This window comes from Limulus polyphemus, unplaced genomic scaffold (assembly GCF_000517525.1).
Source record: "Limulus polyphemus unplaced genomic scaffold, Limulus_polyphemus-2.1.2 Scaffold219, whole genome shotgun sequence".
NCBI classification, from domain to species: domain Eukaryota; kingdom Metazoa; phylum Arthropoda; class Merostomata; order Xiphosura; family Limulidae; genus Limulus; species Limulus polyphemus.
In genome coordinates, this window is record NW_013665829.1 from 730934 (window position 1) to 747057 (window position 16124).

At 32.0% G+C, this 16124-nt stretch overlaps 1 protein-coding gene across 5 annotated transcripts in view; it reads left to right on the top strand.

The window, feature by feature from the left end:
• The window catches only part of LOC106478511 (NACHT domain- and WD repeat-containing protein 1-like), a 164530-nt gene extending 149286 nt beyond the window's left edge, over positions 1-15244 (top strand). For all 5 annotated transcript variants that reach the window (XM_022382126.1, XM_022382129.1, XM_022382130.1 and 2 more), the window contains 6 exons: positions 3346-3536; positions 5860-6053; positions 7333-7495; positions 8343-8541; positions 8940-9176; positions 10083-15244. In XM_022382126.1, the coding sequence (XP_022237834.1) occupies positions 3346-3536; positions 5860-6053; positions 7333-7495; positions 8343-8541; positions 8940-9176; positions 10083-10630 (1532 nt within the window). In that variant the 3' untranslated portion in view covers positions 10631-15244. The remainder of the gene's footprint in view (positions 1-3345; positions 3537-5859; positions 6054-7332; positions 7496-8342; positions 8542-8939; positions 9177-10082) is intronic.
• Positions 15245-16124: the final 880 nt, after the last annotated feature.

Sequence of the window (16124 nt, forward strand, 5' to 3'; positions counted from 1 at the left end):
CACTACATGAGGCTCCTGTCCTGGATATTCTTAATAAGCCACTGGTCATGTTTTTTCGGTAATCTATATAATAATTCCGGAAAATATCTGAAACAGTCTGCATGAGGTTTAAACAGAAGAATAGATAGACCCTGTAAAACTGTTTTTATTGTCTTACATATTAGTAACGAAAAACAAATCTCTGGAGCAGTATTAGTAGACATTTTAAATGAATAATTCTTCACTTTTTTATATAGTTTAACTTCTGATGAAACGGCAATGGCAGAACGTTGGCAGAAATAAAACGTTTTTTTTATTATTATTATGTAGAGAGTAAAGGTAGTTTGTTTCTAACTTTATTACCAAAATGTTTAAATCAAATTCTGAAAAAAAACCTCAATGATTGATAGTTTTGTTTAATATATTCAAATAAATAGGTTAACTCTTTGAGCATTATCACTCATCATAATATTGTTTTCAAATTTCTACTTCATCTATAATTTGGATATCTTTTTTGTTGAGTGCACTGAAGTTAATTGTATTTTATAATAATGCCAGTCCAAGTCTCTTTCTGTTTGCGAAACAACTTCCTCTATAGTCGATCATGCTCACTATTACACACTATTACCCAATACCACAATTTGTGTTCTAACAAGCTTCCGAAAATGACAGTAAAGCCGTTCATAGACTAGATATCTTGACAGACTTTTCACAGACTTTCAGCTATATATATACGTGAACGTCAGCTTCCAAGACCACTTGTAAGTAGAACAAAGGAATAAAAAAACCTTGGAGCTGCATCGGTAGAGGAGAGGGAGGGTGGATTACAAGTATGTGATCGAATGATATTGCTGTGATTCCAGTTTCGCTTTCTCAAGAAAACAGCTATCGATTTTTATGTGGGACTGAAAGTTTGTGAACCTCTGACTTTGAGTTGTTGATCGGTTAAAAATCATTGGTTGTTATCTTGTTAACATTCTTGATAGGTTAAAAATTATTGTTCATTATCTTGTTAACGTTCTTGATAGGTTAAAAATTATTGTTCATTATCTTGTTAACGGTTTTGATCGGTTAAAAATCATTCTTCGTTATCTTGTTAACGGTCTTGATCGGTTAAAAATCATTCTTCGTTATCTTGTTAACAATCTTGATCGGTTAAAATCATTCTTCGTTATCTTGTTAACGGTCTTGATCGGTTAAAAATCATTCTTCGTTATCTTATTAACGGTCTTGATCGGTTAAAAATCATTCTTCGTTATCTTATTAACGGTCTTGATCGGTTAAAAATCATTCTTCGTTATCTTGTTAACGGTAACGGGAAATAAGATCAGCTTCATTCGCGGTGAGTTTTTGGAGAGAAAGATTCTTTTTCATAACTATTCTATGCATTTTACGAATAAGAGCCTTTCTGAGGAAGGGTTAAAGTGTGCACTTTACGAATAAGGGCCTTTCTGAGGAATGGTTGAAGTGTGCACTTTACGAATAAGGGCCTTACTCAGTAATTGTTGAAATATGGTTTGAGGGCCGTTTTCTCCTATACCCTCTGCTGTGCGAGTTTTTCCTTTTCCACGGAGAACAATGAAGTCTTTTTTTTTCTATGAAAAGTTGTGTCTTCTACCTTTTAATAGTTTAACAATCATGTTATAACAACGTTATTCAATGGAAACGCTATGGCATTTGTTGGTATGACATGATTAGCTCCTATACATTTTGTTTGCAGCGAATTCTCAACAATTGCACAATGCAATGTTGCTGCGAGTAAGTTGTGCTGGTGGCGCCAAGGCATTCATATAAAGTGGTTAACGTTCTATATAAACAGTATAATGAAGAAAAACTTTGTTGGTAGGAATACTTTTCACGTCATAGCAAAAATGTTTAAATCATACGTCATTTAATACTCAAGCTTTTTGCATGGCTTGTTTTATTCTTTTGAAGATGTTCGAGGTAGATGGGTTCTTAAAACACTCAGAAGAGAAATATTAGATAATTACTAAAAAGTCTCCTCTTTTATGTTTTTGAAATCCAACGATTTGTGAGAACCCTTCAGTCAGTTAGTGCCTCATGACTAGAAGTTAAAACAAGTTGGATAGAAGAACGTCTTTACGATGGTAGATCAACTTTACAGATAAGATATTTTAACTAAAATATTAAATATATCTAAGTGATGGTTATAAAGTTAGTTCCATATAATCTTTTTCCTATCTTGTCTTAGTATCCATTGTTTGGATCTCTTTAAGATGCCAGTAACGCATTTTAATACCGATATTAAATATTCCTCATTGGTTATAAACTGGTTTGGGAAACTAGTTACAACAATACTGTAACGCATTTTAATACCGATATTAAATATTCATCATTGGTTATAAACTGGTTTGGGAAACTAGTTACAACAATACTGTAACGCATTTTAATACCGATATTAAATATTCATCATTGGTTATAAACTGGTTTGGGAAACTAGTTACAACAATACTGTTTACAACTCTTAACATGCTGTGGATTCCTTGAGACAGCTAAATCTGGAAATGTGAGATAACGTTTTTTTTGTTGTTGTTGTTGTTTAATAATGATACTACAAAATAATCAGAACCTAAGTTAATAGTGTTAATAATAATACTAATAATAACTAAATCAAAATAAAATAAGTTTATTATACCATTTTAATCTTCCATGATCATTATTAGATGGAACCACCATACAATGTGTTTTCAAATTGGCCGCGACGACCAAACAAAGAACTGTTATCTTGCTTGGGATTTTAAAAGTCAAAGAGGTTTTGTCTAACGTTTAACTCTGTGTAATCCAATCTTACTTTGTAGAAACTGTTGCTGCAGTATAGCTTTAGTTTATAGCAGCTGTTACTACAGGACCTGTTTGTTATTCTAACAGTGTTTCTATGTCATCGACAGGATTTACTGACACTGTTCACGACCGTGACGTTAATGTCTCACTTCATTGATTTTCACTCCAGAACAACTTACTTTAAAAGCATTGTTACTATGATTCCGGCTTGTTCTATATACATTGTTATTACTGCACGCTTTTATTTCACGTTTTCCTTTCTTTATTCTCAAGTAGGCGTATGTAACTTACTAAACTAAATTAGTGGATTAAACCACAAACCACAGATTTGTCCTCACGAGCTTCTATGAAATTATTTTAGAAAGCTTGCAACAACATTTTTTTAAGATAAACTTAAAACAGAATAATTTGTGTGTATCGAATATTAAATAAAAAGCAAAAACAAAAATATTTTGTTCTACATAAAAATGTTAGGTTTTGTTGGCAATAGGTAAATGTTGTTACTTTTTTAAATTTGATTTATTCTTCGAATTCCAGTTGAAATTTTGATTAATTTTTGTAAAGGCTCTAAAGATCACTCTGTGAAAGTGTGGCATCTTTCCGCGAGGGAGACTCATATGACTCTCCAGGGACACACGGCTCCTATCACTTGCTTAGCCTTCGCTCCTAATGGACTTTTCGTTGTCTCGGGGTCAGAGGACATCACTCTCCGCGTTTGGGGCCTAACTCTCGGACTTGTGGTGTCTACTTTCAAGGTTTGGATTATACGTTGCATTATTTTTGGTTATTTTTCAATTATGTTAAATTCGTGTGCCGATGAACCTATAGGTTGATCTTACTGCCAAAATTAGGCTTATTTTATATGCATAATTTTTTTTGTTTTTAAATGTGTTTTGTGTTTTTGTATTTTCTATATGCAGTATTTGTTATATCCACATAGAACTAACTAGTTATTCATCCAGTAACTTGTAACAGTTATGGTTAGAATTATTCTTACATACTTTAAAGTTGGTGTGAACATTTAAAATGGCATGTTGTAAGTGTTATTTTATATTAAGATGTTTCTGTCAGCTTATACTTTTTGCACTTAATATAAGCCCATCATTACCTGACTATTCGCAATTTTAGTATGCCCCAGTGACGCAGCTATAAGTCTTAAGGCTTATAACACTAAAATAACACAGATAGCTAACCAATTATATAGCTATGCGCTCGACAACAAACGAATAAACTAAAATAATTTCCTTTTATGTAATTTTATGTAATATTAGTGTATTTTTTATGTACTATTCAAAAGTTTATAAAGACAGTAGTTTGAAATTAAGAAGCATCTGTCTCTTGAACCTGGATCTTAAGCCTTAGGTAACATTTAGGTGACACACTACCATTTTGATAGCAGTTTTTTTGGCACTGTTTTAATCCTTGTACTTCATCATATGACAGTCTGCCTTTGGCCTTCGATAGGCTGTAAGGCTGTACATTGACTTTTGCTATGAAACATCCTGCATACGATAAATTTACTTTAATTCTCGTTTAGTTATCAGCTGAAGTATTGTGTGTAATTTTGACTCTGTGTTTATCTCTAGAATAGGCATAAGGTGAACAGCAGTTTGCACATTGTATGTAGTTTTGTAATGAGTATCAAATGTGTTTCCTTAACCCTGAAATAATTATTAGGTAACTTACTGGTTTTAATCTGGGTTATGTTTTTAAGTGATTGTTGTTGTTGTCGTTTTGTTAACCTGAACTAGTTGTTGGATGATATACTACTTTTAACCTGGGTTTGGGTTTGAACTACCGTAGCCCTGAGCTACCTATTAGATTACTTACTGGTTTTGGTTGAGCTTCAGTCACTCTGACTAGGCAGTAGATGATTTAATGGTATCAGTTAACCTGGGTTCAGTTTTCAATAAGTTTTAGTGGCCATATTTTACTTGTTTTAAAGTTTGCTAGTTATCAGATGAGCTTCTTTAACATTGAAACATCTATCACATAACTTACTGACCTTGACCCTAAGTTAACTATCAGGTAACACAATGTATTTAACCATGCCTAATTGTTTGGTAGCATACTGCCATTAATTTTGTATTGCCTATCTTAATACACTTACTGGCTCTTTCTACTTTCGACGCTATATATATGTAGAATTAATCCTTTTGGTTCGTTCTTAGTACTATTTATATGGATGAAAATAAAATCGCATGACAAGAAACAAATACATACTGTAAAAAAACTATGGTGAAAGTATATACACACCAAGCGTTATTCTTACAATCTTACCCTGATCCTGACATTAATCATAAAGTTCTAGCGTGTACCGTAATTTTAGTAAATCTCTAAAAAAAAAAAAAAAAGAATTCGATTACGTATTTTTTTCCCATAGTCTTCGTATTACAAAATATAGGAGAAGAAGTAACGTTGTTCCCACAGGCCATTTGAAGTAATTGTTTCATTTTGTAAAGAAAGTGACTTAACATAAAGTTCGCTTATTAATCCAGTCATTAGAGAAAAAAATGTAAAAAAAATACGGTTCAAACGCGACACCCAACTCTTGTCAGATAATACAATAACCCGGGTTTTGATTTCCACTTGAAATTACTTATAATTAGCAACGCTTTTTTTTTCATAACTTTTAACGTTAGTCCTTGAAATACAATATGTCATTCCTTGTCATTAGTTCATTTAATTACATTCCAAACATAAATGCTTTGACTTTTAAAAAGATTGAAATGCAATATTTCTTAATTCTTATTAGATGCATCTCCGTTATATTCGGATGAAACGTAGTATTTTAATAGATTTCAACACAGAAAAAATATAACTTAATGATTTAAACTACACCTATAATATAACTCTTGTTCTGCCTTTGTTTCAACAAGTATCATATTTTCATTTACGAATTATTTATTTGAAATCCATTGCTTAATCTTAAAAAAGGAGTTATATTTTCTTCTACAAAACTTATATTTTAAATTATTGTCCGTTTCCATCTTTTGTGTAAATTATTATAACACAAAATGTATATATTTCATTTAGTTTAGAATTACCTTACGATAAGCAGGATTTCGATAATTTCAGGAGCATCAGAATAAAATAGCTTGTGTGTCTGTGACGTCAGACAGCCGTCGAGTACTATCTGCAGATGTCCAGGGCAGCTACCGACTGTGGCAAGCTGACAGTGGTAATCAAGTTCTTGGCTATTTACGCCCACTTCATCAAATGTCGCTGCATGCAAGCACTGTATTTGCAATTGGAGGCAAAAATGATAACAGGTAATAAGGATTACAACAAGTCTTCGAGTTGTCTGACTATTTTAGTTTTTACGAAAATAGTAAGAGTAAAAATCCACTTCGAATTTCAAAATTATTTAGTTATATAATGAGATGTAGACAGTAAAATTTGTAACAAGAAGTTGACAAGAAATCTTTGTGATAACGAATTATTTTGTTTCAAAAGTAGTGCGTTGTAAAATCCACTTGTAATCCAAAATTAGTTAGTCACGTGATGAAAAGTTATACTCTCAGATAAACCGACTACCTTCCTGAATCTTATTTGCGAAATATTTTGCGTAATACTATTTTTATTATGCATTCAGAGATAAGAAATTTGAATGATATTTTATTTTTATTCTTCGCTTTCATAAAGTTAAAAATTTACCGTAAAGCATAATGACTAAGAAGAATATGCTTTTTTAGGTAACTACAATATATTGTACTCCTATTGGCTGCATATTTTATTGTAATTCTTGTGCAGGCAGTTCCGGTGTTATTTCTTAGCCTTTGGTCAATTGCTACATATAAATTTCAAAGTGCTAGAGTAAGATCACTGTTATTTGAGTTAAGAATGTTTTCTCAAACCAAAATATACAATTTGTATCTTTTTTAAAAACAAATTTAATGGTATGTTTTCGGGATTTTTTTTCTCCGGAGAATATCCTAATAAATAAATAGTTCTTCTAAAGACCCTAATAAGAAAACTGTTTGTAAGTTGCTAAACTTACTGAAGTTATTACTATACTCTTGGCGTTTCAAAACAACAAAGATTGTAAATCACATACTGTGTATATCTTTGGACCCTCGTGCTCGAAAAATATGTAAAGTAATTAAAACAACAATGTTAGGTAATTGTTTATTCGTTATTAAGCACAAAACGTCACAATGGGCTGTTTCTGCTGCGCTCATGCTTGGTTCGAATCCCGAATTTTAGCGTTATAAGCCTTCAAGAAACTTACCGCTAAGGGACATGTTAGAAATATAAAGGAACTATTTTAATCGTCTAAAAGTATAATACACGAGATTGTGTTTCACGTATGAATCAACAATTTATTTAATATTTTGAATTTTTATCCACTATTAAGATTTACAATTCTAAAAATCGGGTTTCGATACCCGCTGTGCCCAGGGCACAGATAGTCCATTATGTACCTTTGTGCTTAATAACCAACAAAAACAACTATTAAGATAATCATGCATATTCAAAGAATTATCTTTTTTTTTAATAACTACAACAAATAGTTTAGACAGCATTTTGTGTTCATTGTTTTTACCTTAGCGTTCGATTTTGGCCAATACTGGATGTGGACTCTGAGAAATCAGTTACTCATAGTGATGCAATTCTCTGTTACACTGTCACCTACGACTGCAAGACCGTTGTCACAGGCTCCCAGGACATGTCGCTCAAGGTGTGGGAAGTGGCTACCGGAAAACTTACTCAAGTAAGACATTTGATCTTAATCTTTACCTGCTGTAAGTTTCTGAAAAGGTTTGGAATTACGAGACTTCAGCGAGATTCAGTTTTGTTATAAACTGTCATTTTGAACGATTTTTTGTGTTAGTTTTTTAATAAATTTAAACATTTTTTCAAGTATATAAATCCAAGCATTTTAACCTATGTAAAAAATGATTATTTTATAAAACAAGACTTAAGTTTTCCGAAAGCATTAATCACAGAACTTCAAGACTTTTTTAAATATCGGTTCATTTTAATTACTTTTTCATTCATAATTTATTAAAATAAATCATACACATCATGTATCCTTCTACTATGATCACATGTTACTGGAAAAGCTATCAGAAAACTCTAGCGTGTATCTAATTTCTATGAAACTGAAAATTATCAACATTATGTAAATATATTCTTTCCGCTATTATAAAGATTCGTACGTGCCTTATCTAAACATCTGAAAATTTTCATTTTGAGTAGTTTGACATTCGACAATTATAAATGCACACAGTGTACTAAAAGTAATTTCAGGAGTGTGATATTGGTAGACAACCACCACCGATGTTAATGCACACTCGAGAGTTTTGGGACACAAAAATACATTTTCTTTAACCAAAGCTTAATACAGTCAAAATGCATTGACTTTACTTTGCATTACGATATTGTTATGTTGGTCGTCTGGTGGTCTTCTTAATAACGTACTTCCTTTATACTTGCATTATGTTATTGTAAATAAAAGAAATTGCTAAAAAGCATATTTTTATGAACTATGCATATATTTCTCACTTTGCATACTCTTTAACTACACCATGTATATTTTTTATCCTATTCTTTCTCAGGTTTTAGTGGGTCACGAAGGCCCTGTCACGTGCGTGGCTGTAGCCCCCTTTAGTCCATCTCTGGTACTGTCTGGCTCCATGGACCACAATCTTATCGTGTGGGACATGACCACTGGAGATGATAATTTAACTTTAAGAGGTCACAAAGAAGCAATCAAAACTGTACAGCTCACGCTCGAAGGAAGCGTTGTCATTTCAGGTGTGTAGGTATAAATTAGTAGACTTGTAATAAGACTTTATATTCCTTCGCTTACTCTGTGGCCTTAAAGAATCCATCATATTTATCAATGACTCAGAATAGTTAACAGGAATACTTAAATTTTTTTAACATTTATATTAAAGATGTGTCAAATACGTGTACAAATAATTTGAATCTCGATGTATTAAGGCTTGCCCGTGTTACTTTTTTCATTTTAATAAATCGTGCAATTTCATGTATACTCCATTAAATGTCAATGTTCCTTTCATTCAAAAATTAAAGATAATTCTTTACTTAGATAGGTAAGCCACGTTTGTTCAATATTTTCCCATTATAACAACTTATTTCTGTTATTCTACAGTGTAGTTTTCTAACCGTTTGCCTTTGAAACATTTTAGGTTCTGATGATAATACCTTCCAAATATGGTATACGCAAACTGGTCACCGGATAGCCATATTAGACCTACATATGACAATGGTTTCTATGGCAACGTCTCTTCACGTGGGTCATATAGTTATTCAGTTAGCCAATAGCAATTTGGTTCCTGTTATTCGAGTTCACAATAACCCAGGAAAAGGAATAAAGTTAGATTTGCCTCCAGGAACACCTGTTAATGATGAAGGTAAACTTTTAGGTAAGTTGCAACAACATATCTGTCCTCTGAGGATGAAATCGAGAAGACGAAAAATATTTATAATTTATATATCTGAATTGTTTTGCATAAATCCTGCTTGTGATTTCATAACTGGTAATGAACGTCTACACGCTGTGTACATAAAAACAATAAACAAAGTTAAGTCGATTAGAGTACTATGTTAATAGTAGGATGATACATTACGCTGAACAACGGTTTCATGTTCTAACAATTATGTTAACCCGAGGAAAAATACTTCTGAATTATAGAAAGCATGCAAGAAAAATATTGTTCTTTGTACGTGGCAGCCTTACGACGCAGATTTTTGCCACGGAATCTACGCTGTGTGCTATTGTCAGTATGCACGATCGTCAGATAGAGCATAAAGGCAAGTGGAAACACAGACTGTAACGACGTGGTGAGGCTCCAAAATTGTTTTTGTAAGACGTACTCAACCTCTGCAGATATTGTTTCGTACTCCGCGAGTTCTGAAATTTAAGGTTTACAAAAAAAACTTAATGGACGGCATAGAATTATTTTGTAATTTTTATTGTCATGTATAATTAAGATTTTGTTTATTGCTCTCTGTAAAAATGCTATAGTGCAAGAATTCCTAGTTCAATCTCCACTGCGAATACAGTGAAAATAGTTCATTGTGTAAAATGTTCTTTAGCCTATCATTGGTAAGAAGTCTCTATAATTATGAAGAAGTTTTAGCAATTACAATTTAACGCAATTTTACAAAATAAACATATAAAACTTTCACTTTATTTTCCCTATTTGATTATCATAAAAACTTTCTGTATAAAACATTATCTGATGTCAATTAATTTCTTTATTTTTTGATAGTCTAAGTTACTGCGTTATTCGTTACTCAGTTTAATCAAAGCCACTTGAATCTTCCAGGTCATTCCTTAAGAAGTGTTTTGCCAAAGCGAATCCTACTTAGAGGTAATTTGAAACGTGAACAGTCTTTCGACTCGTTCTATTGGGATCTCCGTTCTCCAAAACACGATATCGGAGCTAGTCTAGAAGACTTCAAGCGGATTCCATCACCTTTTGGATCCAGAGAAACATTGCATTTAGCTGGGACAGTCTGGGACGGTTCAGTTGGAAATCGACCCTCAAATCGGAGCATCACTTTACAGGATGGAGGAGGCATTCAGCCCAAATCTAAACTTTCCAAACATAAGATGTTAAAAAAACAACACAGTATGTTCGCCTGCTTTCCAGAGTTTACTCAGCAACCTCAGTCTCCACTTCTCTCTCCACAATACCCGAAAGTGGATGGAAAAGGAGACTGTCTGGTTCGTTCTCCGGTAACGAGACTAGCAAAAGATTTTCCTGATCTTAGTCATTCTGGCGGTTTGGAAGAAAATGAAACAACACTGGAAGAAACTGAATCAAACAACGCAACACTTGTCAGAGACTCTAGTGTTTGTTCAATCTCATAATGAACTAAACAGGAGAGGCATAATATGGATTACACAAACAAACAAAAAATATAATTACTGGGGGCTACTGAGCATAAAGCCAGATAAGCAAAAGATTTTAAATCTTTAAATGTTGCTTTGCCGTGACTTGCCACTCACAATCTCACAGCAGTTAAATAATACTGTATTATGTACCTCAAAAATGGTCTCGTGTGTTCTTAACTAATAGTATCTCTAAGTTCGCAAGGGCAGAATTCACTAGATTATATCAATTTGGTGTTCGTTACCATGTCAGTGCATTGTAATAAAGCATCTTATGGGTCTTAACGTTGACGCAGTTTTCAAACTAGGACAATAATGTAGTAATGGTTTTTGTAGACATATGAACTGTAACCCTGTTCGTATGCAATATTATGCTTTTCTAATATATATCATTCTACGTCTAATCAACCATTAGCTTACTTGTTTGTTTGTTTTATATATTTGCCACACACTTCTTCAAGCAAGCAAAGGTGACCTTATTATTAAAATATGTTGTGCTGGGCAACTCGCATAGTAATAATAATAATAACCGAGAAAACCTGCGCTGTGCACATAAACGATAATAAAATAAAAATGTTTACTTCACATATCGACAATAGCTCGCCTTAAAATCTTAATGTTTAGTAATTCGTGAATAAGAATTTTCAGATTTTCGTTTGTAGTTAAACGTGCGTATGAAACAGCTTGATAGCACTTAAGAAATGGCTATTTCTGTGAATACTAGTCTTTGAGCAGGGGCGTGGCCAGAGTTGAAAAAAAAGTGAGTCACCACTAATTTTTGGTTTTATTTTTATTTATTTGAATATTAGTCAGGTTCCAATAATCTTTTTATTCCTGTTGTTTCTTTTGTTTACTAGTAATTTTTACTACAATGTTTACTAGCATGCATTTTTCTCTGTTTGATAAAAAATGACAAAAATGGCTCATCCATAGAGCATCCTTTTAAATAATGCGTAAATAAATGGCAGCCATCTACCATCATATACATGATTTGTTTTGCTTTTTTATACTTTGCCAAATATGCCAAATTATAGCTACAAAAAATTCTCTAAAAATAGTGGGCGCCCAGGCGCAAAGAACCTAAGCTGTCTACGCCCAATGTATTTATTTGGGCATGTGTAACACGTTGTTTCATAATATTATGCAATATATAGCTGGCTTCTTGTTGGTGTTCTCTTAACGAATAAACATTACTAAGTCTAACTTGTTGAATTTACCTAAAATTACAGATGAAAAATAAATGAAGTTAACACACACACACATATATGTAGAGAGAGAGAGAACCAGCAGTAAGCTAGTTAAATCAATTAGAGTTTCGAAAATGTTTTATTTTTTACACATTATTCAAACCTTTTGATGTGGTAATTTCAGATACGGTTACTTACTAAAGTAATTTAACACTGCTCACAAAAAGCTAGACTTAAAACAATGTTTTAGAATATCGCGATCGATTACTATAATAAATATATATGCATAACACTGCTTAATGTATTACGATACGTAACTTGTTGATCAAGATATCACAATATATAACCTATATCTTGAGAAATTGCTATAAATATTGTGTATTTGCATATATTCCGGTAGAGAACATATAACTTCAAAAATTGTACTCTGTCTTTAAGGATATGACTATCTATATCATAGATCATTGAATATCACATTATTACAACTTTTTCCTAAAACGAAATGATATAAAATACCTTCCTTGCAATATCACGATGTTTTGTACTGCGATTAATAACAGTCGTGAGCATTTAACACCTAAATTTTATATTAAAACATTTTGAAATAGAACATTTACCTTCAGATATCATGATTCATAACTAGTTTCTATATTACAATGCATATCCTGCATTTTTAAGATATTGCAGTATCTTGATATATGACATATTCAAATGATTATAGAACACAAGCGTTTCTGTCTGGAATCAACAGACGGTCTAGGTACGATTTGACTAGTTTGGAAGTAATCTTCTATACTAGACCTTTCTGAAACTTAAACCTACCACCAACTTAAACTAAAAATTGACATTGCTTTCCAAGTCGATCCAGTAACTTCGTTGACACTAGAGCAAATAATTTAAAGCTTATAACAAATCCATTTGAATGTAGCTACGTTGTGCGGAAACACATACAATTAACGTGCCATATCAGTGTTTGAGAAACAAAGTCGCTGGAAATAGACGTATTATTTAGATTGTCTTATTCTTTAATTTCAATATATTATATACAGCATAGGTTCACGCATGTGAAAAGGAGTCTACGTTTAGAATGCTCTACTCGATGCTTTTTCAATACGTAAAATGTGTCTCAAGCTCAGTTTATAAAGCAGTAGATCATTCAGAGGATGTAAATAGTAGAAAAAATTAAATGTGTAGAAGACATACAGACATTTGTTTAAAATAATCGAAATGAGCTTATTGTGGCTATTTTGTATTTATACATAATTCCGTATTTGTCTCTAATTATTGTGTTCCAAGTTTAATTTTGTTCAGGAAGTTTCCGATTTTAGGAAAGCTTTTATTATTTACGTGTCCCTAATATAATCAGTATTATTTGAATTATAATCTATATAAATGTTAATCATCAAAGTGTAACTCTTTGGAAAGTATGGTTTTCGAATTGAAAAGTGAGCAATTTAAAAAGAAAACTATTATTTCTTTTCCACGCTGCGGGTAATGACTTGAAATATTGGTCTTCGAAAGTCCACTGAATCTTTTAGTTCATTTAATTTAAAACAAATATAAGTGTCACTGTAATTCTAATTCAATTATTAGAAGGGTTTTTCTTATGTGCTCAATAACGTGTAGAATATATGTAGAATAACATTGTTTTCGAAACATTTCCGCACTAAAAAGTGCAGACAGTAAATCGCTTTCTTTTAAAAATGCATGTAAATCACAATGTTTTATTCAAAAACGTTTTGGCATACAGAGAAAGTTGCTATATGTACAGTTGTACATGCTTGTCTTAAAAAGTAAATGTTTGTACAGTTATTACATGTATAGAAAAATAGGTGTAGCGTTTAAAATGTTTGTAGCTGTGTGTGTAAGCACTTAACGTGACATTGTTGAGCACTTAACCATAACATTTATATTCACTGTTGAAAGGAACCGGGTTAAAATTCCGTTCGGTTCTCTAGATATGTCGATAAACATTATTGGAAAGTTACCGTTCAACCGAAAATTTATAATTAAGATGTTCACCAAATGCTTACAATAAACAGTCCGTTGATTCTCCCAGTTGCAGCATGATTTGAGGGTCGAGTAACTATTGAGCGAAAAACAAAATCATGCCAGAAGAATTAAGCTTTCATATGACCGAAATTTATATGAGGAAGATAAAATAAAATAAAAAATCTGGTAATTTTGCACTTATCTCTAAAATTTGTTTGCAATAATAACTGCCGTCACAATTTTACACTCGAACGGTGATAATCTGAAGTTTCAGAACACACGTGAGATGCGTGGATTATAAGTCTGTGTATAAAATTCAATATCACGCGTTTATGGCAAAGAAACGGAAGCGTTTTTGTTTCGTGCGTCTTGACTTTAATAAGATTTTTCAATAACGACTTCCTTCATTAATAAGATGGACATGTCGTAGCCATAATCGCAAATTATAGGTTATGAAAATAAGGATATTTTTGAAAATTTTTCAAATTGTCGATAACGCATAAGAATGAAAATAATACTATTATTAAAAATATATATAACTTTCTATAGTCGTGTTAGTTAATTGGTGAATTAATATCGTTATAAATCAAAGTCTTCTTTCAAATCGAGGAGACGTAATGATAGTATATCCACGAAGCTTTGATATAATGTTACAAGTTCATTTATAGCACTTGGATGTAAAGTGTCATTGTTGTTGATATCTATTTCAGCGTAGACCTTAAAATTAGTCATTGTGAATTTATATTCATACATTATCTACTTTAACAGAAAAAATGTGCTCACTGAAAGAATAAGAACTAATTTAGAAATAAATAAGAAAAATTATAAATATGTTTTTTGAATAAAACCTACCTTAAAGCATTAGAACACACCATTATTTTAGTCCAACCATAGGAACTTCCATGCTATTCTCCAATTTATGAATATCATTATGTCTAACGTGTCGTTTAATGAATAATAACACGCATAATGTCTATTTGGTAATTTGTTTATTGATTATTAATTTGATATACGTGCTTGTTGTGTGTAGTTTCAGTTTTGAATATATATGAGAAAAACTGCTCATAATTCGTTATTACTATTGATAACTAGCCACCTAGGTATATCAGCCCCTAACGATAAGTCGTTAATATTAATAACCAACCACCTACGTATATCAATCACCCTCTAACGGCTACGTGGCTTGTTATTGATCTAAACACTGCATTACAGTAGAATTTTGTAGTGGTGTATCTTCTCGTAAAAACACTTGTAAGTATAATAAAGATATACATGAGATACAAATGTCACATATTTGGAAACGTTGTACCATTTAAGTGATAATGGTCGTTTGAGTCTGTTATCATATCTGTATTTGCACAAATAGAAATGTAATAAAATGTTTTATGTCATCACGAGCAATGTAAAACTGAAATGCGTGTACTGTGTTGTGAGTCAGTAATCTGCATGACTTGAAAAGACATAGGATATCAAATAAAAGTCTTTAAACAAGTCTTGAATTATAATATATTTCTATGTCGTGTGTGCCTACTTAACGACTTCGATAAGTTAAACTGTCATAGGATAGATACTCTGTATTTCTCTGACAGACGCTTAAGTAGGGAAAAAAGTTACGTCTGTGGTATTCCCTTACGAAACTTGTAAGTAGAAGTTATTTACCACGCTATCCTGTTGTAACTACACTTCACTAAATTATTGGTTTAACTTTCATTGAAATTGTACAATAGATATTACCTAACAGCTTGACTATGTTTTTTTTCTGTCATGTTCTGAATTAGAAATGAAAGCAGCAAATTTCTGGTTTGACTTTTTATTTCAACAACTTTTCAAAAAATAACGTTACAATAATTTTAATTGTGTTTTTGAAACAACTATTGACTTCACTAGATAAAAAAAAATATTTCCCACAGTTCATTGAATAATATAGTTCATTCAGTGATTTCATCGAAAAGTGCAAACTACATAATGATTACTTAGAAATTGGAGTTATTTGTTCACGTTAATCGAATTTGCTAAAGTATTAACAAACTAACTAAATCTAGCACCCAGTTGCATTTTGAAGTAAATTCGGCTCAGTTGGAGTTCCATGTGTCATTAAACAAAATAATATAATTATTTGTAGAATGTAAAACTGAGTTTATATACAAAAGCTATACAGGCCTCACCTCCACACATAGCATAAAACTCTATTATCAAATTAGACAAACTGATGTTATGTATTCTTTATTAACTCGATCTGTATTTAACGTTCGTGGAATCGTTTGTTCTTAAACCTTTTATTGTATCGAGTTTTA